We start from the raw sequence: 23,440 nt of genomic DNA, 5'->3' as shown, positions 1-23,440 counted from the left end.
CTTTGAAAGTAGATTGGACTGACTGCAGCCTAGCTGTATCTGTCTCCATGTTGTTTGTTTGTCCTTTTTTTCGATTCGTATTAATTTTGTTGTCGCTTACAGCGCCACCTAGTGGCCTGTCGCCGCGCCCTTTTTCACCTGGCCTCGGACTGAGCCCCTGCACAGGTGTGCCGATTTGGGTGAAGGGATCTCACTCCTTCCCGGAGTTATAGCCATTCGAGCCACCTCGGACACGCCACCTTAGCACGTTTTGAGGTCCCCTCGCCAAGGTGAATGGAAATTTCCTCTTTTTTTGGATGATTATTGACAGTCAGACTCCAGAGAAGCTTTCTGTGCTGATTTGGGTGGGACTGGGCCAAATACCTGGCGCTAGGTTGCAAAAGAAGGTTTTCGACAAAATCCAAAATACCCGAAAATTTCGTCAGAGCGACGAGCCAATCTGAGACCTGCGTCTCGTTCGGCTCGAGCCAAGGATTCCGATGACATAAGGCACGTGGCTCTGCGACCAACCGTTTGGGAGTTACGAGCGATGCCGTACTTTCCGTCAGGCCGATCGGGACGAGGCCCGGTGACGTTGTAGACAGGGGAGGCTACCACCATCCCCCAGCGTTTTTAGGTCTCCCAAAACTTACCAAAGCCGAGATGGGCATCGCCGTGTCCGGCTTCCTCCCTGCTGCGTCTTAGCAGCATCGCTTCTCGGCCTTTTGGCTAAGATCAAGTGTAGTATCTGTTCTTATCAGTTTAATATCTGATACGTCCCCCATCCGGGGACTACATATTAAATGGATTTTTAGATCACGGAGCTGGAGCCGGGGCTTGCTCCGTCCACTCCATGCATCGGCCTGGTATTGCAGTGTCTCCAGGAACGGTGTGCTTTCCCTTTTTGGGGATTGCCATTTATTGTGTCGAATAGCAGAACAAGGAATGAGAGCTGCCATTGCAGATGCTGTGGTTTATTGCAAACTTTTTTCCTGATGTGTCCTCCTGGGGTCTTGGACTCTTCCACTAACGATGCACCCACCTGAGGTCTTGAAGTCTTTCACAGACGAGGTGGTGCATCGAATCAGGTGTGTTTGTTTAAAGAGAGTCATCTAAAACTGGCGTTGGGAAGCACCGGCCCATGAGCTTGGCAGTTTCCAGGCCAGTAACGGAAGGCACCCGTCCTTCCTTTCCTGGAGCGGGGGCGGAGGGCTAACCGTTGGTGAGGATGGTAGAGATGCAAATCAGACCTCTGGCTGACCGCCTGGGCCTTCATACTTACCTGGCAGGGGAGACACCATGATCAAGAAGGCGGTTCACCCAGGGCGAGGCTTGTCCATTGCACTCCGGCCATGCTGACCCCTGCGAATTCCCCAAATGCGGGAATCTCGACTGCATAATTTATGGTAGTGGGGGACTGCGTTCGCGCTCTCCCCTGAAATTGTTGGTGAAACAAAGCAGAAGAGGTTTTTACAGTTTTTTATTTATTTCCATTTCAGAATGGGGAGTTCTGTCACATGCGAGATACGTGTTGTGCGCCTGTGAAACAAAGTCACTTACGCTCTTGAAAAATCAGACCCTGGTGGGTAGTTTAGTTCGAACATAGCGCAGACCTTACTTTGAAAGTAGATTGGACTGACTGCAGCCTAGCTGTATCTGTCTCCATGTTGTTTGTTTGTCCTTTTTTTCGATTCGTATTAATTTTGTTGTCGCTTACAGCGCCACCTAGTGGCCTGTCGCCGCGCCCTTTTTCACCTGGCCTCGGACTGAGCCCCTGCACAGGTGTGCCGATTTGGGTGAAGGGATCTCACTCCTTCCCGGAGTTATAGCCATTCGAGCCACCTCGGACACGCCACCTTAGCACGTTTTGAGGTCCCCTCGCCAAGGTGAATGGAAATTTCCTCTTTTTTTGGATGATTATTGACAGTCAGACTCCAGAGAAGCTTTCTGTGCTGATTTGGGTGGGACTGGGCCAAATACCTGGCGCTAGGTTGCAAAAGAAGGTTTTCGACAAAATCCAAAATACCCGAAAATTTCGTCAGAGCGACGAGCCAATCTGAGACCTGCGTCTCGTTCGGCTCGAGCCAAGGATTCCGATGACATAAGGCACGTGGCTCTGCGACCAACCGTTTGGGAGTTACGAGCGATGCCGTACTTTCCGTCAGGCCGATCGGGACGAGGCCCGGTGACGTTGTAGACAGGGGAGGCTACCACCATCCCCCAGCGTTTTTAGGTCTCCCAAAACTTACCAAAGCCGAGATGGGCATCGCCGTGTCCGGCTTCCTCCCTGCTGCGTCTTAGCAGCATCGCTTCTCGGCCTTTTGGCTAAGATCAAGTGTAGTATCTGTTCTTATCAGTTTAATATCTGATACGTCCCCCATCCGGGGACTACATATTAAATGGATTTTTAGATCACGGAGCTGGAGCCGGGGCTTGCTCCGTCCACTCCATGCATCGGCCTGGTATTGCAGTGTCTCCAGGAACGGTGTGCTTTCCCTTTTTGGGGATTGCCATTTATTGTGTCGAATAGCAGAACAAGGAATGAGAGCTGCCATTGCAGATGCTGTGGTTTATTGCAAACTTTTTTCCTGATGTGTCCTCCTGGGGTCTTGGACTCTTCCACTAACGATGCACCCACCTGAGGTCTTGAAGTCTTTCACAGACGAGGTGGTGCATCGAATCAGGTGTGTTTGTTTAAAGAGAGTCATCTAAAACTGGCGTTGGGAAGCACCGGCCCATGAGCTTGGCAGTTTCCAGGCCAGTAACGGAAGGCACCCGTCCTTCCTTTCCTGGAGCGGGGGCGGAGGGCTAACCGTTGGTGAGGATGGTAGAGATGCAAATCAGACCTCTGGCTGACCGCCTGGGCCTTCATACTTACCTGGCAGGGGAGACACCATGATCAAGAAGGCGGTTCACCCAGGGCGAGGCTTGTCCATTGCACTCCGGCCATGCTGACCCCTGCGAATTCCCCAAATGCGGGAATCTCGACTGCATAATTTATGGTAGTGGGGGACTGCGTTCGCGCTCTCCCCTGAAATTGTTGGTGAAACAAAGCAGAAGAGGTTTTTACAGTTTTTTATTTATTTCCATTTCAGAATGGGGAGTTCTGTCACATGCGAGATACGTGTTGTGCGCCTGTGAAACAAAGTCACTTACGCTCTTGAAAAATCAGACCCTGGTGGGTAGTTTAGTTCGAACATAGCGCAGACCTTACTTTGAAAGTAGATTGGACTGACTGCAGCCTAGCTGTATCTGTCTCCATGTTGTTTGTTTGTCCTTTTTTTCGATTCGTATTAATTTTGTTGTCGCTTACAGCGCCACCTAGTGGCCTGTCGCCGCGCCCTTTTTCACCTGGCCTCGGACTGAGCCCCTGCACAGGTGTGCCGATTTGGGTGAAGGGATCTCACTCCTTCCCGGAGTTATAGCCATTCGAGCCACCTCGGACACGCCACCTTAGCACGTTTTGAGGTCCCCTCGCCAAGGTGAATGGAAATTTCCTCTTTTTTTGGATGATTATTGACAGTCAGACTCCAGAGAAGCTTTCTGTGCTGATTTGGGTGGGACTGGGCCAAATACCTGGCGCTAGGTTGCAAAAGAAGGTTTTCGACAAAATCCAAAATACCCGAAAATTTCGTCAGAGCGACGAGCCAATCTGAGACCTGCGTCTCGTTCGGCTCGAGCCAAGGATTCCGATGACATAAGGCACGTGGCTCTGCGACCAACCGTTTGGGAGTTACGAGCGATGCCGTACTTTCCGTCGCTGCAGTTCCACCGTCAGGCCGATCGGGACAAGGCCCGGTGACGTTGCAGACAGGGGAGGGTACTACGATCCCGCAGTGTTTCGGGTGTTTTCATCTTTGTTTGATTGTCTTTTTACATTACATTTTCCCTATTTTTCAGCTTACGGCGCCACCTACTGGCCTGTCGCCACGCCCCTTTTCGAGCCACCTCGGACACGCCACCTTAGCACGTTTTGAGGTCCCTCGCCAAGGTGAATGGAAATTTCCTCTTTTTTTGGATGATTATTGACAGTCAGACTCCAGAGAAGCTTTCTGTGCTGATTTGGGTGGGACTGGGCCAAATACCTGGCGCTAGGTTGCAAAAGAAGGTTTTCGACAAAATCCAAAATACCCGAAAATTTCGTCAGAGCGACGAGCCAATCTGAGACCTGCGTCTCGTTCGGCTCGAGCCAAGGATTCCGATGACATAAGGCACGTGGCTCTGCGACCAACCGTTTGGGAGTTACGAGCGATGCCGTACTTTCCGTCGCTGCAGTTCCACCGTCAGGCCGATCGGGACAAGGCCCGGTGACGTTGCAGACAGGGGAGGGTACTACGATCCCGCAGTGTTTCGGGTGTTTTCATCTTTGTTTGATTGTCTTTTTACATTACATTTTCCCTATTTTTCAGCTTACGGCGCCACCTACTGGCCTGTCGCCACGCCCCTTTTCACCTGGCCTCGGACTGAGCCCCTGCACAGGTGTGCCGATTTGGGTGAAGGGATCTCACTCCTTCCCGGAGTTATAGCCATTCGAGCCACCTCGGACACGCCACCTTAGCACGTTTTGAGGTCCCCTCGCCAAGGTGAATGGAAATTTCCTCTTTTTTTGGATGATTATTGACAGTCAGACTCCAGAGAAGCTTTCTGTGCTGATTTGGGTGGGACTGGGCCAAATACCTGGCGCTAGGTTGCAAAAGAAGGTTTTCGACAAAATCCAAAATACCCGAAAATTTCGTCAGAGCGACGAGCCAATCTGAGACCTGCGTCTCGTTCGGCTCGAGCCAAGGATTCCGATGACATAAGGCACGTGGCTCTGCGACCAACCGTTTGGGAGTTACGAGCGATGCCGTACTTTCCGTCAGGCCGATCGGGACGAGGCCCGGTGACGTTGTAGACAGGGGAGGCTACCACCATCCCCCAGCGTTTTTAGGTCTCCCAAAACTTACCAAAGCCGAGATGGGCATCGCCGTGTCCGGCTTCCTCCCTGCTGCGTCTTAGCAGCATCGCTTCTCGGCCTTTTGGCTAAGATCAAGTGTAGTATCTGTTCTTATCAGTTTAATATCTGATACGTCCCCCATCCGGGGACTACATATTAAATGGATTTTTAGATCACGGAGCTGGAGCCGGGGCTTGCTCCGTCCACTCCATGCATCGGCCTGGTATTGCAGTGTCTCCAGGAACGGTGTGCTTTCCCTTTTTGGGGATTGCCATTTATTGTGTCGAATAGCAGAACAAGGAATGAGAGCTGCCATTGCAGATGCTGTGGTTTATTGCAAACTTTTTTCCTGATGTGTCCTCCTGGGGTCTTGGACTCTTCCACTAACGATGCACCCACCTGAGGTCTTGAAGTCTTTCACAGACGAGGTGGTGCATCGAATCAGGTGTGTTTGTTTAAAGAGAGTCATCTAAAACTGGCGTTGGGAAGCACCGGCCCATGAGCTTGGCAGTTTCCAGGCCAGTAACGGAAGGCACCCGTCCTTCCTTTCCTGGAGCGGGGGCGGAGGGCTAACCGTTGGTGAGGATGGTAGAGATGCAAATCAGACCTCTGGCTGACCGCCTGGGCCTTCATACTTACCTGGCAGGGGAGACACCATGATCAAGAAGGCGGTTCACCCAGGGCGAGGCTTGTCCATTGCACTCCGGCCATGCTGACCCCTGCGAATTCCCCAAATGCGGGAATCTCGACTGCATAATTTATGGTAGTGGGGGACTGCGTTCGCGCTCTCCCCTGAAATTGTTGGTGAAACAAAGCAGAAGAGGTTTTTACAGTTTTTTATTTATTTCCATTTCAGAATGGGGAGTTCTGTCACATGCGAGATACGTGTTGTGCGCCTGTGAAACAAAGTCACTTACGCTCTTGAAAAATCAGACCCTGGTGGGTAGTTTAGTTCGAACATAGCGCAGACCTTACTTTGAAAGTAGATTGGACTGACTGCAGCCTAGCTGTATCTGTCTCCATGTTGTTTGTTTGTCCTTTTTTTCGATTCGTATTAATTTTGTTGTCGCTTACAGCGCCACCTAGTGGCCTGTCGCCGCGCCCTTTTTCACCTGGCCTCGGACTGAGCCCCTGCACAGGTGTGCCGATTTGGGTGAAGGGATCTCACTCCTTCCCGGAGTTATAGCCATTCGAGCCACCTCGGACACGCCACCTTAGCACGTTTTGAGGTCCCCTCGCCAAGGTGAATGGAAATTTCCTCTTTTTTTGGATGATTATTGACAGTCAGACTCCAGAGAAGCTTTCTGTGCTGATTTGGGTGGGACTGGGCCAAATACCTGGCGCTAGGTTGCAAAAGAAGGTTTTCGACAAAATCCAAAATACCCGAAAATTTCGTCAGAGCGACGAGCCAATCTGAGACCTGCGTCTCGTTCGGCTCGAGCCAAGGATTCCGATGACATAAGGCACGTGGCTCTGCGACCAACCGTTTGGGAGTTACGAGCGATGCCGTACTTTCCGTCAGGCCGATCGGGACGAGGCCCGGTGACGTTGTAGACAGGGGAGGCTACCACCATCCCCCAGCGTTTTTAGGTCTCCCAAAACTTACCAAAGCCGAGATGGGCATCGCCGTGTCCGGCTTCCTCCCTGCTGCGTCTTAGCAGCATCGCTTCTCGGCCTTTTGGCTAAGATCAAGTGTAGTATCTGTTCTTATCAGTTTAATATCTGATACGTCCCCCATCCGGGGACTACATATTAAATGGATTTTTAGATCACGGAGCTGGAGCCGGGGCTTGCTCCGTCCACTCCATGCATCGGCCTGGTATTGCAGTGTCTCCAGGAACGGTGTGCTTTCCCTTTTTGGGGATTGCCATTTATTGTGTCGAATAGCAGAACAAGGAATGAGAGCTGCCATTGCAGATGCTGTGGTTTATTGCAAACTTTTTTCCTGATGTGTCCTCCTGGGGTCTTGGACTCTTCCACTAACGATGCACCCACCTGAGGTCTTGAAGTCTTTCACAGACGAGGTGGTGCATCGAATCAGGTGTGTTTGTTTAAAGAGAGTCATCTAAAACTGGCGTTGGGAAGCACCGGCCCATGAGCTTGGCAGTTTCCAGGCCAGTAACGGAAGGCACCCGTCCTTCCTTTCCTGGAGCGGGGGCGGAGGGCTAACCGTTGGTGAGGATGGTAGAGATGCAAATCAGACCTCTGGCTGACCGCCTGGGCCTTCATACTTACCTGGCAGGGGAGACACCATGATCAAGAAGGCGGTTCACCCAGGGCGAGGCTTGTCCATTGCACTCCGGCCATGCTGACCCCTGCGAATTCCCCAAATGCGGGAATCTCGACTGCATAATTTATGGTAGTGGGGGACTGCGTTCGCGCTCTCCCCTGAAATTGTTGGTGAAACAAAGCAGAAGAGGTTTTTACAGTTTTTTATTTATTTCCATTTCAGAATGGGGAGTTCTGTCACATGCGAGATACGTGTTGTGCGCCTGTGAAACAAAGTCACTTACGCTCTTGAAAAATCAGACCCTGGTGGGTAGTTTAGTTCGAACATAGCGCAGACCTTACTTTGAAAGTAGATTGGACTGACTGCAGCCTAGCTGTATCTGTCTCCATGTTGTTTGTTTGTCCTTTTTTTCGATTCGTATTAATTTTGTTGTCGCTTACAGCGCCACCTAGTGGCCTGTCGCCGCGCCCTTTTTCACCTGGCCTCGGACTGAGCCCCTGCACAGGTGTGCCGATTTGGGTGAAGGGATCTCACTCCTTCCCGGAGTTATAGCCATTCGAGCCACCTCGGACACGCCACCTTAGCACGTTTTGAGGTCCCCTCGCCAAGGTGAATGGAAATTTCCTCTTTTTTTGGATGATTATTGACAGTCAGACTCCAGAGAAGCTTTCTGTGCTGATTTGGGTGGGACTGGGCCAAATACCTGGCGCTAGGTTGCAAAAGAAGGTTTTCGACAAAATCCAAAATACCCGAAAATTTCGTCAGAGCGACGAGCCAATCTGAGACCTGCGTCTCGTTCGGCTCGAGCCAAGGATTCCGATGACATAAGGCACGTGGCTCTGCGACCAACCGTTTGGGAGTTACGAGCGATGCCGTACTTTCCGTCGCTGCAGTTCCACCGTCAGGCCGATCGGGACAAGGCCCGGTGACGTTGCAGACAGGGGAGGGTACTACGATCCCGCAGTGTTTCGGGTGTTTTCATCTTTGTTTGATTGTCTTTTTACATTACATTTTCCCTATTTTTCAGCTTACGGCGCCACCTACTGGCCTGTCGCCACGCCCCTTTTCACCTGGCCTCGGACTGAGCCCCTGCACAGGTGTGCCGATTTGGGTGAAGGGATCTCACTCCTTCCCGGAGTTATAGCCATTCGAGCCACCTCGGACACGCCACCTTAGCACGTTTTGAGGTCCCCTCGCCAAGGTGAATGGAAATTTCCTCTTTTTTTGGATGATTATTGACAGTCAGACTCCAGAGAAGCTTTCTGTGCTGATTTGGGTGGGACTGGGCCAAATACCTGGCGCTAGGTTGCAAAAGAAGGTTTTCGACAAAATCCAAAATACCCGAAAATTTCGTCAGAGCGACGAGCCAATCTGAGACCTGCGTCTCGTTCGGCTCGAGCCAAGGATTCCGATGACATAAGGCACGTGGCTCTGCGACCAACCGTTTGGGAGTTACGAGCGATGCCGTACTTTCCGTCAGGCCGATCGGGACGAGGCCCGGTGACGTTGTAGACAGGGGAGGCTACCACCATCCCCCAGCGTTTTTAGGTCTCCCAAAACTTACCAAAGCCGAGATGGGCATCGCCGTGTCCGGCTTCCTCCCTGCTGCGTCTTAGCAGCATCGCTTCTCGGCCTTTTGGCTAAGATCAAGTGTAGTATCTGTTCTTATCAGTTTAATATCTGATACGTCCCCCATCCGGGGACTACATATTAAATGGATTTTTAGATCACGGAGCTGGAGCCGGGGCTTGCTCCGTCCACTCCATGCATCGGCCTGGTATTGCAGTGTCTCCAGGAACGGTGTGCTTTCCCTTTTTGGGGATTGCCATTTATTGTGTCGAATAGCAGAACAAGGAATGAGAGCTGCCATTGCAGATGCTGTGGTTTATTGCAAACTTTTTTCCTGATGTGTCCTCCTGGGGTCTTGGACTCTTCCACTAACGATGCACCCACCTGAGGTCTTGAAGTCTTTCACAGACGAGGTGGTGCATCGAATCAGGTGTGTTTGTTTAAAGAGAGTCATCTAAAACTGGCGTTGGGAAGCACCGGCCCATGAGCTTGGCAGTTTCCAGGCCAGTAACGGAAGGCACCCGTCCTTCCTTTCCTGGAGCGGGGGCAGAGGGCTAACCGTTGGTGAGGATGGTAGAGATGCAAATCAGACCTCTGGCTGACCGCCTGGGCCTTCATACTTACCTGGCAGGGGAGACACCATGATCAAGAAGGCGGTTCACCCAGGGCGAGGCTTGTCCATTGCACTCCGGCCATGCTGACCCCTGCGAATTCCCCAAATGCGGGAATCTCGACTGCATAATTTATGGTAGTGGGGGACTGCGTTCGCGCTCTCCCCTGAAATTGTTGGTGAAACAAAGCAGAAGAGGTTTTTACAGTTTTTTATTTATTTCCATTTCAGAATGGGGAGTTCTGTCACATGCGAGATACGTGTTGTGCGCCTGTGAAACAAAGTCACTTACGCTCTTGAAAAATCAGACCCTGGTGGGTAGTTTAGTTCGAACATAGCGCAGACCTTACTTTGAAAGTAGATTGGACTGACTGCAGCCTAGCTGTATCTGTCTCCATGTTGTTTGTTTGTCCTTTTTTTCGATTCGTATTAATTTTGTTGTCGCTTACAGCGCCACCTAGTGGCCTGTCGCCGCGCCCTTTTTCACCTGGCCTCGGACTGAGCCCCTGCACAGGTGTGCCGATTTGGGTGAAGGGATCTCACTCCTTCCCGGAGTTATAGCCATTCGAGCCACCTCGGACACGCCACCTTAGCACGTTTTGAGGTCCCCTCGCCAAGGTGAATGGAAATTTCCTCTTTTTTTGGATGATTATTGACAGTCAGACTCCAGAGAAGCTTTCTGTGCTGATTTGGGTGGGACTGGGCCAAATACCTGGCGCTAGGTTGCAAAAGAAGGTTTTCGACAAAATCCAAAATACCCGAAAATTTCGTCAGAGCGACGAGCCAATCTGAGACCTGCGTCTCGTTCGGCTCGAGCCAAGGATTCCGATGACATAAGGCACGTGGCTCTGCGACCAACCGTTTGGGAGTTACGAGCGATGCCGTACTTTCCGTCGCTGCAGTTCCACCGTCAGGCCGATCGGGACAAGGCCCGGTGACGTTGCAGACAGGGGAGGGTACTACGATCCCGCAGTGTTTCGGGTGTTTTCATCTTTGTTTGATTGTCTTCTTACATTACATTTTCCCTATTTTTCAGCTTACGGCGCCACCTACTGGCCTGTCGCCACGCCCCTTTTCACCTGGCCTCGGACTGAGCCCCTGCACAGGTGTGCCGATTTGGGTGAAGGGATCTCACTCCTTCCCGGAGTTATAGCCATTCGAGCCACCTCGGACACGCCACCTTAGCACGTTTTGAGGTCCCCTCGCCAAGGTGAATGGAAATTTCCTCTTTTTTTTGGATGATTATTGACAGTCAGACTCCAGAGAAGCTTTCTGTGCTGATTTGGGTGGGACTGGGCCAAATACCTGGCGCTAGGTTGCAAAAGAAGGTTTTCGACAAAATCCAAAATACCCAAAAATTTCGTCAGAGCGACGAGCCAATCTGAGATTCCGATGACATAAGGCACGTGGCTCTGCGACCAACCGTTTGGGAGTTACGAGCGATGCCGTACTTTCCGTCGCTGCAGTTCCACCGTCAGGCCGATCGGGACAAGGCCCGGTGACGTTGCAGACAGGGGAGGGTACTACGATCCCGCAGTGTTTCGGGTGTTTTCATCTTTGTTTGATTGTCTTTTTACATTACATTTTCCCTATTTTTCAGCTTACGGCGCCACCTACTGGCCTGTCGCCACGCCCCTTTTCGAGCCACCTCGGACACGCCACCTTAGCACGTTTTGAGGTCCCCTCGCCAAGGTGAATGGAAATTTCCTCTTTTTTTGGATGATTATTGACAGTCAGACTCCAGAGAAGCTTTCTGTGCTGATTTGGGTGGGACTGGGCCAAATACCTGGCGCTAGGTTGCAAAAGAAGGTTTTCGACAAAATCCAAAATACCCGAAAATTTCGTCAGAGCGACGAGCCAATCTGAGACCTGCGTCTCGTTCGGCTCGAGCCAAGGATTCCGATGACATAAGGCACGTGGCTCTGCGACCAACCGTTTGGGAGTTACGAGCGATGCCGTACTTTCCGTCGCTGCAGTTCCACCGTCAGGCCGATCGGGACAAGGCCCGGTGACGTTGCAGACAGGGGAGGGTACTACGATCCCGCAGTGTTTCGGGTGTTTTCATCTTTGTTTGATTGTCTTTTTACATTACATTTTCCCTATTTTTCAGCTTACGGCGCCACCTACTGGCCTGTCGCCACGCCCCTTTTCGAGCCACCTCGGACACGCCACCTTAGCACGTTTTGAGGTCCCCTCGCCAAGGTGAATGGAAATTTCCTCTTTTTTTGGATGATTATTGACAGTCAGACTCCAGAGAAGCTTTCTGTGCTGATTTGGGTGGGACTGGGCCAAATACCTGGCGCTAGGTTGCAAAAGAAGGTTTTCGACAAAATCCAAAATACCCGAAAATTTCGTCAAAGCGACGAGCCAATCTGAGACCTGCGTCTCGTTCGGCTCGAGCCAAGGATTCCGATGACATAAGGCACGTGGCTCTGCGACCAACCGTTTGGGAGTTACGAGCGATGCCGTACTTTCCGTCGCTGCAGTTCCACCGTCAGGCCGATCGGGACAAGGCCCGGTGACGTTGCAGACAGGGGAGGGTACTACGATCCCGCAGTGTTTCGGGTGTTTTCATCTTTGTTTGATTGTCTTTTTACATTACATTTTCCCTATTTTTCAGCTTACGGCGCCACCTACTGGCCTGTCGCCACGCCCCTTTTCGAGCCACCTCGGACACGCCACCTTAGCACGTTTTGAGGTCCCCTCGCCAAGGTGAATGGAAATTTCCTCTTTTTTTGGATGATTATTGACAGTCAGACTCCAGAGAAGCTTTCTGTGCTGATTTGGGTGGGACTGGGCCAAATACCTGGCGCTAGGTTGCAAAAGAAGGTTTTCGACAAAATCCAAAATACCCGAAAATTTCGTCAGAGCGACGAGCCAATCTGAGACCTGCGTCTCGTTCGGCTCGAGCCAAGGATTCCGATGACATAAGGCACGTGGCTCTGCGACCAACCGTTTGGGAGTTACGAGCGATGCCGTACTTTCCGTCGCTGCAGTTCCACCGTCAGGCCGATCGGGACAAGGCCCGGTGACGTTGCAGACAGGGGAGGGTACTACGATCCCGCAGTGTTTCGGGTGTTTTCATCTTTGTTTGATTGTCTTTTTACATTACATTTTCCCTATTTTTCAGCTTACGGCGCCACCTACTGGCCTGTCGCCACGCCCCTTTTCGAGCCACCTCGGACACGCCACCTTAGCACGTTTTGAGGTCCCCTCGCCAAGGTGAATGGAAATTTCCTCTTTTTTTGGATGATTATTGACAGTCAGACTCCAGAGAAGCTTTCTGTGCTGATTTGGGTGGGACTGGGCCAAATACCTGGCGCTAGGTTGCAAAAGAAGGTTTTCGACAAAATCCAAAATACCCGAAAATTTCGTCAGAGCGACGAGCCAATCTGAGACCTGCGTCTCGTTCGGCTCGAGCCAAGGATTCCGATGACATAAGGCACGTGGCTCTGCGACCAACCGTTTGGGAGTTACGAGCGATGCCGTACTTTCCGTCGCTGCAGTTCCACCGTCAGGCCGATCGGGACAAGGCCCGGTGACGTTGCAGACAGGGGAGGGTACTACGATCCCGCAGTGTTTCGGGTGTTTTCATCTTTGTTTGATTGTCTTTTTACATTACATTTTCCCTATTTTTCAGCTTACGGCGCCACCTACTGGCCTGTCGCCACGCCCCTTTTCGAGCCACCTCGGACACGCCACCTTAGCACGTTTTGAGGTCCCCTCGCCAAGGTGAATGGAAATTTCCTCTTTTTTTGGATGATTATTGACAGTCAGACTCCAGAGAAGCTTTCTGTGCTGATTTGGGTGGGACTGGGCCAAATACCTGGCGCTAGGTTGCAAAAGAAGGTTTTCGACAAAATCCAAAATACCCGAAAATTTCGTCAGAGCGACGAGCCAATCTGAGACCTGCGTCTCGTTCGGCTCGAGCCAAGGATTCCGATGACATAAGGCACGTGGCTCTGCGACCAACCGTTTGGGAGTTACGAGCGATGCCGTACTTTCCGTCGCTGCAGTTCCACCGTCAGGCCGATCGGGACAAGGCCCGGTGACGTTGCAGACAGGGGAGGGTACTACGATCCCGCAGTGTTTCGGGTGTTTTCATCTTTGTTTGATTGTCTTTTTACATTACATTTTCCCTATTTTTCAGCTTACGGCGCCACCTACTGGCCTGTCGCCACGCCCCTTTTCGAGCCACCTCGGACACGCCACCTTAGCACGTTTTGAGGTCCCCTCGCCAAGGTGAATGGAAATTTCCTCTTTTTTTGGATGATTATTGACAGTCAGACTCCAGAGAAGCTTTCTGTGCTGATTTGGGTGGGACTGGGCCAAATACCTGGCGCTAGGTTGCAAAAGAAGGTTTTCGACAAAATCCAAAATACCCGAAAATTTCGTCAGAGCGACGAGCCAATCTGAGACCTGCGTCTCGTTCGGCTCGAGCCAAGGATTCCGATGACATAAGGCACGTGGCTCTGCGACCAACCGTTTGGGAGTTACGAGCGATGCCGTACTTTCCGTCGCTGCAGTTCCACCGTCAGGCCGATCGGGACAAGGCCCGGTGACGTTGCAGACAGGGGAGGGTACTACGATCCCGCAGTGTTTCGGGTGTTTTCATCTTTGTTTGATTGTCTTTTTACATTACATTTTCCCTATTTTTCAGCTTACGGCGCCACCTACTGGCCTGTCGCCACGCCCCTTTTCGAGCCACCTCGGACACGCCACCTTAGCACGTTTTGAGGTCCCCTCGCCAAGGTGAATGGAAATTTCCTCTTTTTTTGGATGATTATTGACAGTCAGACTCCAGAGAAGCTTTCTGTGCTGATTTGGGTGGGACTGGGCCAAATACCTGGCGCTAGGTTGCAAAAGAAGGTTTTCGACAAAATCCAAAATACCCGAAAATTTCGTCAGAGCGACGAGCCAATCTGAGACCTGCGTCTCGTTCGGCTCGAGCCAAGGATTCCGATGACATAAGGCACGTGGCTCTGCGACCAACCGTTTGGGAGTTACGAGCGATGCCGTACTTTCCGTCGCTGCAGTTCCACCGTCAGGCCGATCGGGACAAGGCCCGGTGACGTTGCAGACAGGGGAGGGTACTACGATCCCGCAGTGTTTCGGGTGTTTTCATCTTTGTTTGATTGTCTTTTTACATTACATTTTCCCTATTTTTCAGCTTACGGCGCCACCTACTGGCCTGTCGCCACGCCCCTTTTCACCTGGCCTCGGACTGAGCCCCTGCACAGGTGTGCCGATTTGGGTGAAGGGATCTCACTCCTTCCCGGAGTTATAGCCATTCGAGCCACCTCGGACACGCCACCTTAGCACGTTTTGAGGTCCCCTCGCCAAGGTGAATGGAAATTTCCTCTTTTTTTGGATGATTATTGACAGTCAGACTCCAGAGAAGCTTTCTGTGCTGATTTGGGTGGGACTGGGCCAAATACCTGGCGCTAGGTTGCAAAAGAAGGTTTTCGACAAAATCCAAAATACCCAAAAATTTCGTCAGAGCGACGAGCCAATCTGAGACCTGCGTCTCGTTCGGCTCGAGCCAAGGATTCCGATGACATAAGGCACGTGGCTCTGCGACCAACCGTTTGGGAGTTACGAGCCATGCCGTACTTTCCGTCGCTGCAGTTCCACCGTCAGGCCGATCGGGACAAGGCCCGGTGACGTTGCAGACAGGGGAGGGTACTACGATCCCGCAGTGTTTCGGGTGTTTTCATCTTTGTTTGATTGTCTTTTTACATTACATTTTCCCTATTTTTCAGCTTACGGCGCCACCTACTGGCCTGTCGCCACGCCCCTTTTCGAGCCACCTCGGACACGCCACCTTAGCACGTTTTGAGGTCCCCTCGCCAAGGTGAATGGAAATTTCCTCTTTTTTTGGATGATTATTGACAGTCAGACTCCAGAGAAGCTTTCTGTGCTGATTTGGGTGGGACTGGGCCAAATACCTGGCGCTAGGTTGCAAAAGAAGGTTTTCGACAAAATCCAAAATACCCGAAAATTTCGTCAGAGCGACGAGCCAATCTGAGACCTGCGTCTCGTTCGGCTCGAGCCAAGGATTCCGATGACATAAGGCACGTGGCTCTGCGACCAACCGTTTGGGAGTTACGAGCGATGCCGTACTTTCCGTCGCTGCAGTTCCACCGTCAGGCCGATCGGGACAAGGCCCGGTGACGTTGCAGACAGGGGAGGGTACTACGATCCCGCAGTGTTTCGGGTGTTTTCATCTTTGTTTGATTGTCTTTTTACATTACATTTTCCCTATTTTTCAGCTTACGGCGCCACCTACTGGCCTGTCGCCACGCCCCTTTTCGAGCCACCTCGGACACGCCACCTTAGCACGTTTTGAGGTCCCCTCGCCAAGGTGAATGGAAATTTCCTCTTTTTTTGGATGATTATTGACAGTCAGACTCCAGAGAAGCTTTCTGTGCTGATTTGGGTGGGACTGGGCCAAATACCTGGCGCTAGGTTGCAAAAGAAGGTTTTCGACAAAATCCAAAATACCCGAAAATTTCGTCAGAGCGACGAGCCAATCTGAGACCTGCGTCTCGTTCGGCTCGAGCCAAGGATTCCGATGACATAAGGCACGTGGCTCTGCGACCAACCGTTTGGGAGTTACGAGCGATGCCGTACTTTCCGTCGCTGCAGTTCCACCGTCAGGCCGATCGGGACAAGGCCCGGTGACGTTGCAGACAGGGGAGGGTACTACGATCCCGCAGTGTTTCGGGTGTTTTCATCTTTGTTTGATTGTCTTTTTACATTACATTTTCCCTATTTTTCAGCTTACGGCGCCACCTACTGGCCTGTCGCCACGCCCCTTTTCGAGCCACCTCGGACACGCCACCTTAGCACGTTTTGAGGTCCCCTCGCCAAGGTGAATGGAAATTTCCTCTTTTTTTGGATGATTATTGACAGTCAGACTCCAGAGAAGCTTTCTGTGCTGATTTGGGTGGGACTGGGCCAAATACCTGGCGCTAGGTTGCAAAAGAAGGTTTTCGACAAAATCCAAAATACCCGAAAATTTCGTCAGAGCGACGAGCCAATCTGAGACCTGCGTCTCGTTCGGCTCGAGCCAAGGATTCCGATGACATAAGGCACGTGGCTCTGCGACCAACCGTTTGGGAGTTACGAGCGATGCCGTACTTTCCGTCGCTGCAGTTCCACCGTCAGGCCGATCGGGACAAGGCCCGGTGACGTTGCAGACAGGGGAGGGTACTACGATCCCGCAGTGTTTCGGGTGTTTTCATCTTTGTTTGATTGTCTTTTTACATTACATTTTCCCTATTTTTCAGCTTACGGCGCCACCTACTGGCCTGTCGCCACGCCCCTTTTCGAGCCACCTCGGACACGCCACCTTAGCACGTTTTGAGGTCCCCTCGCCAAGGTGAATGGAAATTTCCTCTTTTTTTGGATGATTATTGACAGTCAGACTCCAGAGAAGCTTTCTGTGCTGATTTGGGTGGGACTGGGCCAAATACCTGGCGCTAGGTTGCAAAAGAAGGTTTTCGACAAAATCCAAAATACCCGAAAATTTCGTCAGAGCGACGAGCCAATCTGAGACCTGCGTCTCGTTCGGCTCGAGCCAAGGATTCCGATGACATAAGGCACGTGGCTCTGCGACCAACCGTTTGGGAGTTACGAGCGATGCCGTACTTTCCGTCGCTGCAGTTCCACCGTCAGGCCGATCGGGACAAGGCCCGGTGACGTTGCAGACAGGGGAGGGTACTACGATCCCGCAGTGTTTCGGGTGTTTTCATCTTTGTTTGATTGTCTTTTTACATTACATTTTCCCTATTTTTCAGCTTACGGCGCCACCTACTGGCCTGTCGCCACGCCCCTTTTCGAGCCACCTCGGACACGCCACCTTAGCACGTTTTGAGGTCCCCTCGCCAAGGTGAATGGAAATTTCCTCTTTTTTTGGATGATTATTGACAGTCAGACTCCAGAGAAGCTTTCTGTGCTGATTTGGGTGGGACTGGGCCAAATACCTGGCGCTAGGTTGCAAAAGAAGGTTTTCGACAAAATCCAAAATACCCGAAAATTTCGTCAGAGCGACGAGCCAATCTGAGACCTGCGTCTCGTTCGGCTCGAGCCAAGGATTCCGATGACATAAGGCACGTGGCTCTGCGACCAACCGTTTGGGAGTTACGAGCGATGCCGTACTTTCCGTCGCTGCAGTTCCACCGTCAGGCCGATCGGGACAAGGCCCGGTGACGTTGCAGACAGGGGAGGGTACTACGATCCCGCAGTGTTTCGGGTGTTTTCATCTTTGTTTGATTGTCTTTTTACATTACATTTTCCCTATTTTTCAGCTTACGGCGCCACCTACTGGCCTGTCGCCACGCCCCTTTTCGAGCCACCTCGGACACGCCACCTTAGCACGTTTTGAGGTCCCCTCGCCAAGGTGAATGGAAATTTCCTCTTTTTTTGGATGATTATTGACAGTCAGACTCCAGAGAAGCTTTCTGTGCTGATTTGGGTGGGACTGGGCCAAATACCTGGCGCTAGGTTGCAAAAGAAGGTTTTCGACAAAATCCAAAATACCCGAAAATTTCGTCAGAGCGACGAGCCAATCTGAGACCTGCGTCTCGTTCGGCTCGAGCCAAGGATTCCGATGACATAAGGCACGTGGCTCTGCGACCAACCGTTTGGGAGTTACGAGCGATGCCGTACTTTCCGTCGCTGCAGTTCCACCGTCAGGCCGATCGGGACAAGGCCCGGTGACGTTGCAGACAGGGGAGGGTACTACGATCCCGCAGTGTTTCGGGTGTTTTCATCTTTGTTTGATTGTCTTTTTACATTACATTTTCCCTATTTTTCAGCTTACGGCGCCACCTACTGGCCTGTCGCCACGCCCCTTTTCGAGCCACCTCGGACACGCCACCTTAGCACGTTTTGAGGTCCCCTCGCCAAGGTGAATGGAAATTTCCTCTTTTTTTGGATGATTATTGACAGTCAGACTCCAGAGAAGCTTTCTGTGCTGATTTGGGTGGGACTGGGCCAAATACCTGGCGCTAGGTTGCAAAAGAAGGTTTTCGACAAAATCCAAAATACCCGAAAATTTCGTCAGAGCGACGAGCCAATCTGAGACCTGCGTCTCGTTCGGCTCGAGCCAAGGATTCCGATGACATAAGGCACGTGGCTCTGCGACCAACCGTTTGGGAGTTACGAGCGATGCCGTACTTTCCGTCGCTGCAGTTCCACCGTCAGGCCGATCGGGACAAGGCCCGGTGACGTTGCAGACAGGGGAGGGTACTACGATCCCGCAGTGTTTCGGGTGTTTTCATCTTTGTTTGATTGTCTTTTTACATTACATTTTCCCTATTTTTCAGCTTACGGCGCCACCTACTGGCCTGTCGCCACGCCCCTTTTCGAGCCACCTCGGACACGCCACCTTAGCACGTTTTGAGGTCCCCTCGCCAAGGTGAATGGAAATTTCCTCTTTTTTTGGATGATTATTGACAGTCAGACTCCAGAGAAGCTTTCTGTGCTGATTTGGGTGGGACTGGGCCAAATACCTGGCGCTAGGTTGCAAAAGAAGGTTTTCGACAAAATCCAAAATACCCGAAAATTTCGTCAGAGCGACGAGCCAATCTGAGACCTGCGTCTCGTTCGGCTCGAGCCAAGGATTCCGATGACATAAGGCACGTGGCTCTGCGACCAACCGTTTGGGAGTTACGAGCGATGCCGTACTTTCCGTCGCTGCAGTTCCACCGTCAGGCCGATCGGGACAAGGCCCGGTGACGTTGCAGACAGGGGAGGGTACTACGATCCCGCAGTGTTTCGGGTGTTTTCATCTTTGTTTGATTGTCTTTTTACATTACATTTTCCCTATTTTTCAGCTTACGGCGCCACCTACTGGCCTGTCGCCACGCCCCTTTTCACCTGGCCTCGGACTGAGCCCCTGCACAGGTGTGCCGATTTGGGTGAAGGGATCTCACTCCTTCCCGGAGTTATAGCCATTCGAGCCACCTCGGACACGCCACCTTAGCACGTTTTGAGGTCCCCTCGCCAAGGTGAATGGAAATTTCCTCTTTTTTTGGATGATTATTGACAGTCAGACTCCAGAGAAGCTTTCTGTGCTGATTTGGGTGGGACTGGGCCAAATACCTGGCGCTAGGTTGCAAAAGAAGGTTTTCGACAAAATCCAAAATACCCAAAAATTTCGTCAGAGCGACGAGCCAATCTGAGACCTGCGTCTCGTTCGGCTCGAGCCAAGGATTCCGATGACATAAGGCACGTGGCTCTGCGACCAACCGTTTGGGAGTTACGAGCCATGCCGTACTTTCCGTCGCTGCAGTTCCACCGTCAGGCCGATCGGGACAAGGCCCGGTGACGTTGCAGACAGGGGAGGGTACTACGATCCCGCAGTGTTTCGGGTGTTTTCATCTTTGTTTGATTGTCTTTTTACATTACATTTTCCCTATTTTTCAGCTTACGGCGCCACCTACTGGCCTGTCGCCACGCCCCTTTTCGAGCCACCTCGGACACGCCACCTTAGCACGTTTTGAGGTCCCCTCGCCAAGGTGAATGGAAATTTCCTCTTTTTTTGGATGATTATTGACAGTCAGACTCCAGAGAAGCTTTCTGTGCTGATTTGGGTGGGACTGGGCCAAATACCTGGCGCTAGGTTGCAAAAGAAGGTTTTCGACAAAATCCAAAATACCCGAAAATTTCGTCAGAGCGACGAGCCAATCTGAGACCTGCGTCTCGTTCGGCTCGAGCCAAGGATTCCGATGACATAAGGCACGTGGCTCTGCGACCAACCGTTTGGGAGTTACGAGCGATGCCGTACTTTCCGTCGCTGCAGTTCCACCGTCAGGCCGATCGGGACAAGGCCCGGTGACGTTGCAGACAGGGGAGGGTACTACGATCCCGCAGTGTTTCGGGTGTTTTCATCTTTGTTTGATTGTCTTTTTACATTACATTTTCCCTATTTTTCAGCTTACGGCGCCACCTACTGGCCTGTCGCCACGCCCCTTTTCGAGCCACCTCGGACACGCCACCTTAGCACGTTTTGAGGTCCCCTCGCCAAGGTGAATGGAAATTTCCTCTTTTTTTGGATGATTATTGACAGTCAGACTCCAGAGAAGCTTTCTGTGCTGATTTGGGTGGGACTGGGCCAAATACCTGGCGCTAGGTTGCAAAAGAAGGTTTTCGACAAAATCCAAAATACCCGAAAATTTCGTCAGAGCGACGAGCCAATCTGAGACCTGCGTCTCGTTCGGCTCGAGCCAAGGATTCCGATGACATAAGGCACGTGGCTCTGCGACCAACCGTTTGGGAGTTACGAGCGATGCCGTACTTTCCGTCGCTGCAGTTCCACCGTCAGGCCGATCGGGACAAGGCCCGGTGACGTTGCAGACAGGGGAGGGTACTACGATCCCGCAGTGTTTCGGGTGTTTTCATCTTTGTTTGATTGTCTTTTTACATTACATTTTCCCTATTTTTCAGCTTACGGCGCCACCTACTGGCCTGTCGCCACGCCCCTTTTCACCTGGCCTCGGACTGAGCCCCTGCACAGGTGTGCCGATTTGGGTGAAGGGATCTCACTCCTTCCCGGAGTTATAGCCATTCGAGCCACCTCGGACACGCCACCTTAGCACGTTTTGAGGTCCCCTCGCCAAGGTGAATGGAAATTTCCTCTTTTTTTGGATGATTATTGACAGTCAGACTCCAGAGAAGCTTTCTGTGCTGATTTGGGTGGGACTGGGCCAAATACCTGGCGCTAGGTTGCAAAAGAAGGTTTTCGACAAAATCCAAAATACCCGAAAATTTCGTCAGAGCGACGAGCCAATCTGAGACCTGCGTCTCGTTCGGCTCGAGCCAAGGATTCCGATGACATAAGGCACGTGGCTCTGCGACCAACCGTTTGGGAGTTACGAGCGATGCCGTACTTTCCGTCAGGCCGATCGGGACGAGGCCCGGTGACGTTGTAGACAGGGGAGGCTACCACCATCCCCCAGCGTTTTTAGGTCTCCCAAAACTTACCAAAGCCGAGATGGGCATCGCCGTGTCCGGCTTCCTCCCTGCTGCGTCTTAGCAGCATCGCTTCTCGGCCTTTTGGCTAAGATCAAGTATCTTGTCGGACGGTTGAGACTGCGATCGCCCCTTGGAGGTTTCCTGACTCGAGATCGTTTCATATCTTGAGTCACACAACTTCGAGAGGTATATTGAACTCTGCTGCTTCGGGCTACAACAAGTTTTAAGGTGAGGTCTTTTAATTATTTATTTTGTTATTTATTGTTGTATTTATTGTTGTTTTAAGTTTTTAGGCTGTTGGTGCCTCCATCATGTCGGCTGCCCGTGCCGGCGTGCGGAGGCACCACAGCGTGCGTTTTTTATTCAGGCAGGGTGAGGGGAAGCTCCTGGGAATGTCCCGTATGGACTTTTCCAGGAAGCTGATCCAAAAGACCCTAGCTTTTAAATGTGATGACCTGAATTGTTTGATGACTCTGCCCTTGAACAAAGGATTTGATGTTAGTTTTAAAACCGCTTCCCTACTTAATGACTTTTGGCAAAGGTTTGAATCAGTTAAAGCCCAGTTCTCCATGTTCACTGTTGAGAAACTTTCTGATAACACACTTAAAACTGTGATTGTCAGGATGTTCAATGAAACCGTGACTGGAGATGATATTTGTGTTTGGTTGGGTAGATTTTGCACTGTTCGAGGCCAGCCTGTCAAAGTGTTAGATGAAGATGGCATTTGGACATGCTCCTGGCGAATTCCCATTAAACAATGGGAAGACGCTGGGGGCTACCAGGGCCTGAAACATCTGCCTTCCATGATTGTGCTCGGAGAGAACAGAGGCTACATACATTATCAAGGAATGCCCAAACTCTGCAGAAAGTGTGCAAGGTTTGGTCATCTAGCTGAAGCATGCCAAGAGTTAATCTGTGGGAAGTGTAGAGAAATTGGTCACAGTTTTGATGACTGTACCAATGGCAGACGGTGCAATCTTTGTGGAGAAACAAACCATCTCTACAGAGACTGCCCTAAAAGTTTTGCCAACAAGCTAAAAATGGCCGCCCCACATGGGCAACAAACAAAGGAACAAAGGAGAGAGGAGGCGGTCCCTGAGGTTTTGGCGGGAATTTCAAATTCCCAGCCGGCCTCAGGGATTGGGCAGGAAGGAGGAAGTGGGGCGGCCACAGGGGCGGAGGCAACGGAACAGGAAGTGGTAATGGAAGGAGAGGAAAGTGAGGAAGAGTCACTGGTAACAGTTTCGGATGGGGTGGAAGAATCCACCGGGAGTGAGACACAGTGTTCACTCCCTAATGCTCAGGTGCAAAAAAGACCTGCGGGGTCTCCTCTGATTGTAATGGAGGAGAAAAAATCTAGGGCAGCATATAAGCTCGATAGTTCCGACTCGGTAGATCTGGAGCGCATGTGGCCCCTAGAGTCCCCAAATGAGGTTTCCTTTTTGCACATTAAGCTAACAGCATCATCGCCAAAGGAGCCACAAGAGGTTCCCTCTGTGGCCTCTGAAGCGACAGGCATTTGCCCTCCTGACCTCAGCTCATCTGGGGAAAAGGAAAGACAAATGCTACAAGATGTAACATGATTTTAATCATATTTTTGTAGTCTTTTTGTTGTCTTCTGTTTTAAATGCCTCATACCTTTTTAACCCTACTGCTCATGGCCCTCACCATCTCTACTATCAATGTCAGAAGTGTGAGGTCCACCATTAGAGCACAGAGTATTTTGTCCCTTTTAAAATCTTTTAAGTCAGATTTGTTTTTATTACAAGAGTGTTCTCTGCCCTTTTTAACTAGGTACACAAAAATGGAAGAGCTATGGTCCGCAGGAGCCTCCATATGGAGCGGATCAAATTTTAACAAAAACGACGGAGTTGCGGTTTTAATTAATAATCCTAACATCCTGGTGAAGGGCAGCACTGTGGTGAGGCAAGGCCGGGCACTTTTAGTAAATCTGACCTTTTTAGACAGGGATTTTAATGTTCTTAATGTATATGGTTTTACGGAAAAGAACGAAAGATATGAGCTTTTAGAAGACTTGCAACCCCACATGCTAGGTAGGGCTCCCCTAATGGTAGCAGGGGATTTTAATTGTGTTTTATCTAAAACAGACAGGAAAAGGGTAGGGGAGGATTTC

General features: G+C 51.3%; 2 protein-coding genes and 10 non-coding genes across 12 annotated transcripts in view; all 12 read left to right on the top strand.

Moving 5' to 3' along the window:
* Positions 1 to 23,440, top strand: part of LOC128011143 (uncharacterized) — a 168,918-nt gene that overhangs the window by 50,648 nt on the left and 94,830 nt on the right. The window contains exon 2 of the mRNA XM_052593269.1: positions 23,101 to 23,232. Coding sequence (XP_052449229.1) covers positions 23,111 to 23,232 — 122 coding nt within the window. The 5' untranslated portion in view covers positions 23,101 to 23,110. The remainder of the gene's footprint in view (positions 1 to 23,100; positions 23,233 to 23,440) is intronic.
* Positions 1 to 23,440, top strand: part of LOC128011136 (uncharacterized) — a 99,918-nt gene that overhangs the window by 66,039 nt on the left and 10,439 nt on the right. The gene's annotated exons all lie outside the window — the stretch shown is intronic.
* LOC128012595 (U2 spliceosomal RNA) lies at positions 689 to 879 on the top strand. The gene has a single exon (XR_008183118.1). It is a non-coding gene; the product is annotated as a U2 spliceosomal RNA (small nuclear RNA).
* Positions 1,254 to 1,417, top strand: LOC128012368 (U1 spliceosomal RNA). The gene has a single exon (XR_008182891.1). It is a non-coding gene; the product is annotated as a U1 spliceosomal RNA (small nuclear RNA).
* Positions 2,285 to 2,475, top strand: LOC128012594 (U2 spliceosomal RNA). Its single transcript, XR_008183117.1, has one exon. It is a non-coding gene; the product is annotated as a U2 spliceosomal RNA (small nuclear RNA).
* LOC128012366 (U1 spliceosomal RNA) lies at positions 2,850 to 3,013 on the top strand. Its single transcript, XR_008182889.1, has one exon. It is a non-coding gene; the product is annotated as a U1 spliceosomal RNA (small nuclear RNA).
* On the top strand, positions 4,982 to 5,172 carry LOC128012593 (U2 spliceosomal RNA). Its single transcript, XR_008183116.1, has one exon. It is a non-coding gene; the product is annotated as a U2 spliceosomal RNA (small nuclear RNA).
* Positions 5,547 to 5,710, top strand: LOC128012365 (U1 spliceosomal RNA). The gene has a single exon (XR_008182888.1). It is a non-coding gene; the product is annotated as a U1 spliceosomal RNA (small nuclear RNA).
* LOC128012592 (U2 spliceosomal RNA) lies at positions 6,578 to 6,768 on the top strand. Its single transcript, XR_008183115.1, has one exon. It is a non-coding gene; the product is annotated as a U2 spliceosomal RNA (small nuclear RNA).
* LOC128012364 (U1 spliceosomal RNA) lies at positions 7,143 to 7,306 on the top strand. The gene has a single exon (XR_008182887.1). It is a non-coding gene; the product is annotated as a U1 spliceosomal RNA (small nuclear RNA).
* Positions 8,766 to 8,956, top strand: LOC128012591 (U2 spliceosomal RNA). Its single transcript, XR_008183114.1, has one exon. It is a non-coding gene; the product is annotated as a U2 spliceosomal RNA (small nuclear RNA).
* Positions 9,331 to 9,494, top strand: LOC128012363 (U1 spliceosomal RNA). The gene has a single exon (XR_008182886.1). It is a non-coding gene; the product is annotated as a U1 spliceosomal RNA (small nuclear RNA).

The sequence above is a fragment of the Carassius gibelio genome, chromosome B23 (assembly GCF_023724105.1).
Source record: "Carassius gibelio isolate Cgi1373 ecotype wild population from Czech Republic chromosome B23, carGib1.2-hapl.c, whole genome shotgun sequence".
Taxonomy (NCBI): domain Eukaryota; kingdom Metazoa; phylum Chordata; class Actinopteri; order Cypriniformes; family Cyprinidae; genus Carassius; species Carassius gibelio.
This window is presented reverse-complemented; position numbering and strand designations above follow the sequence as displayed.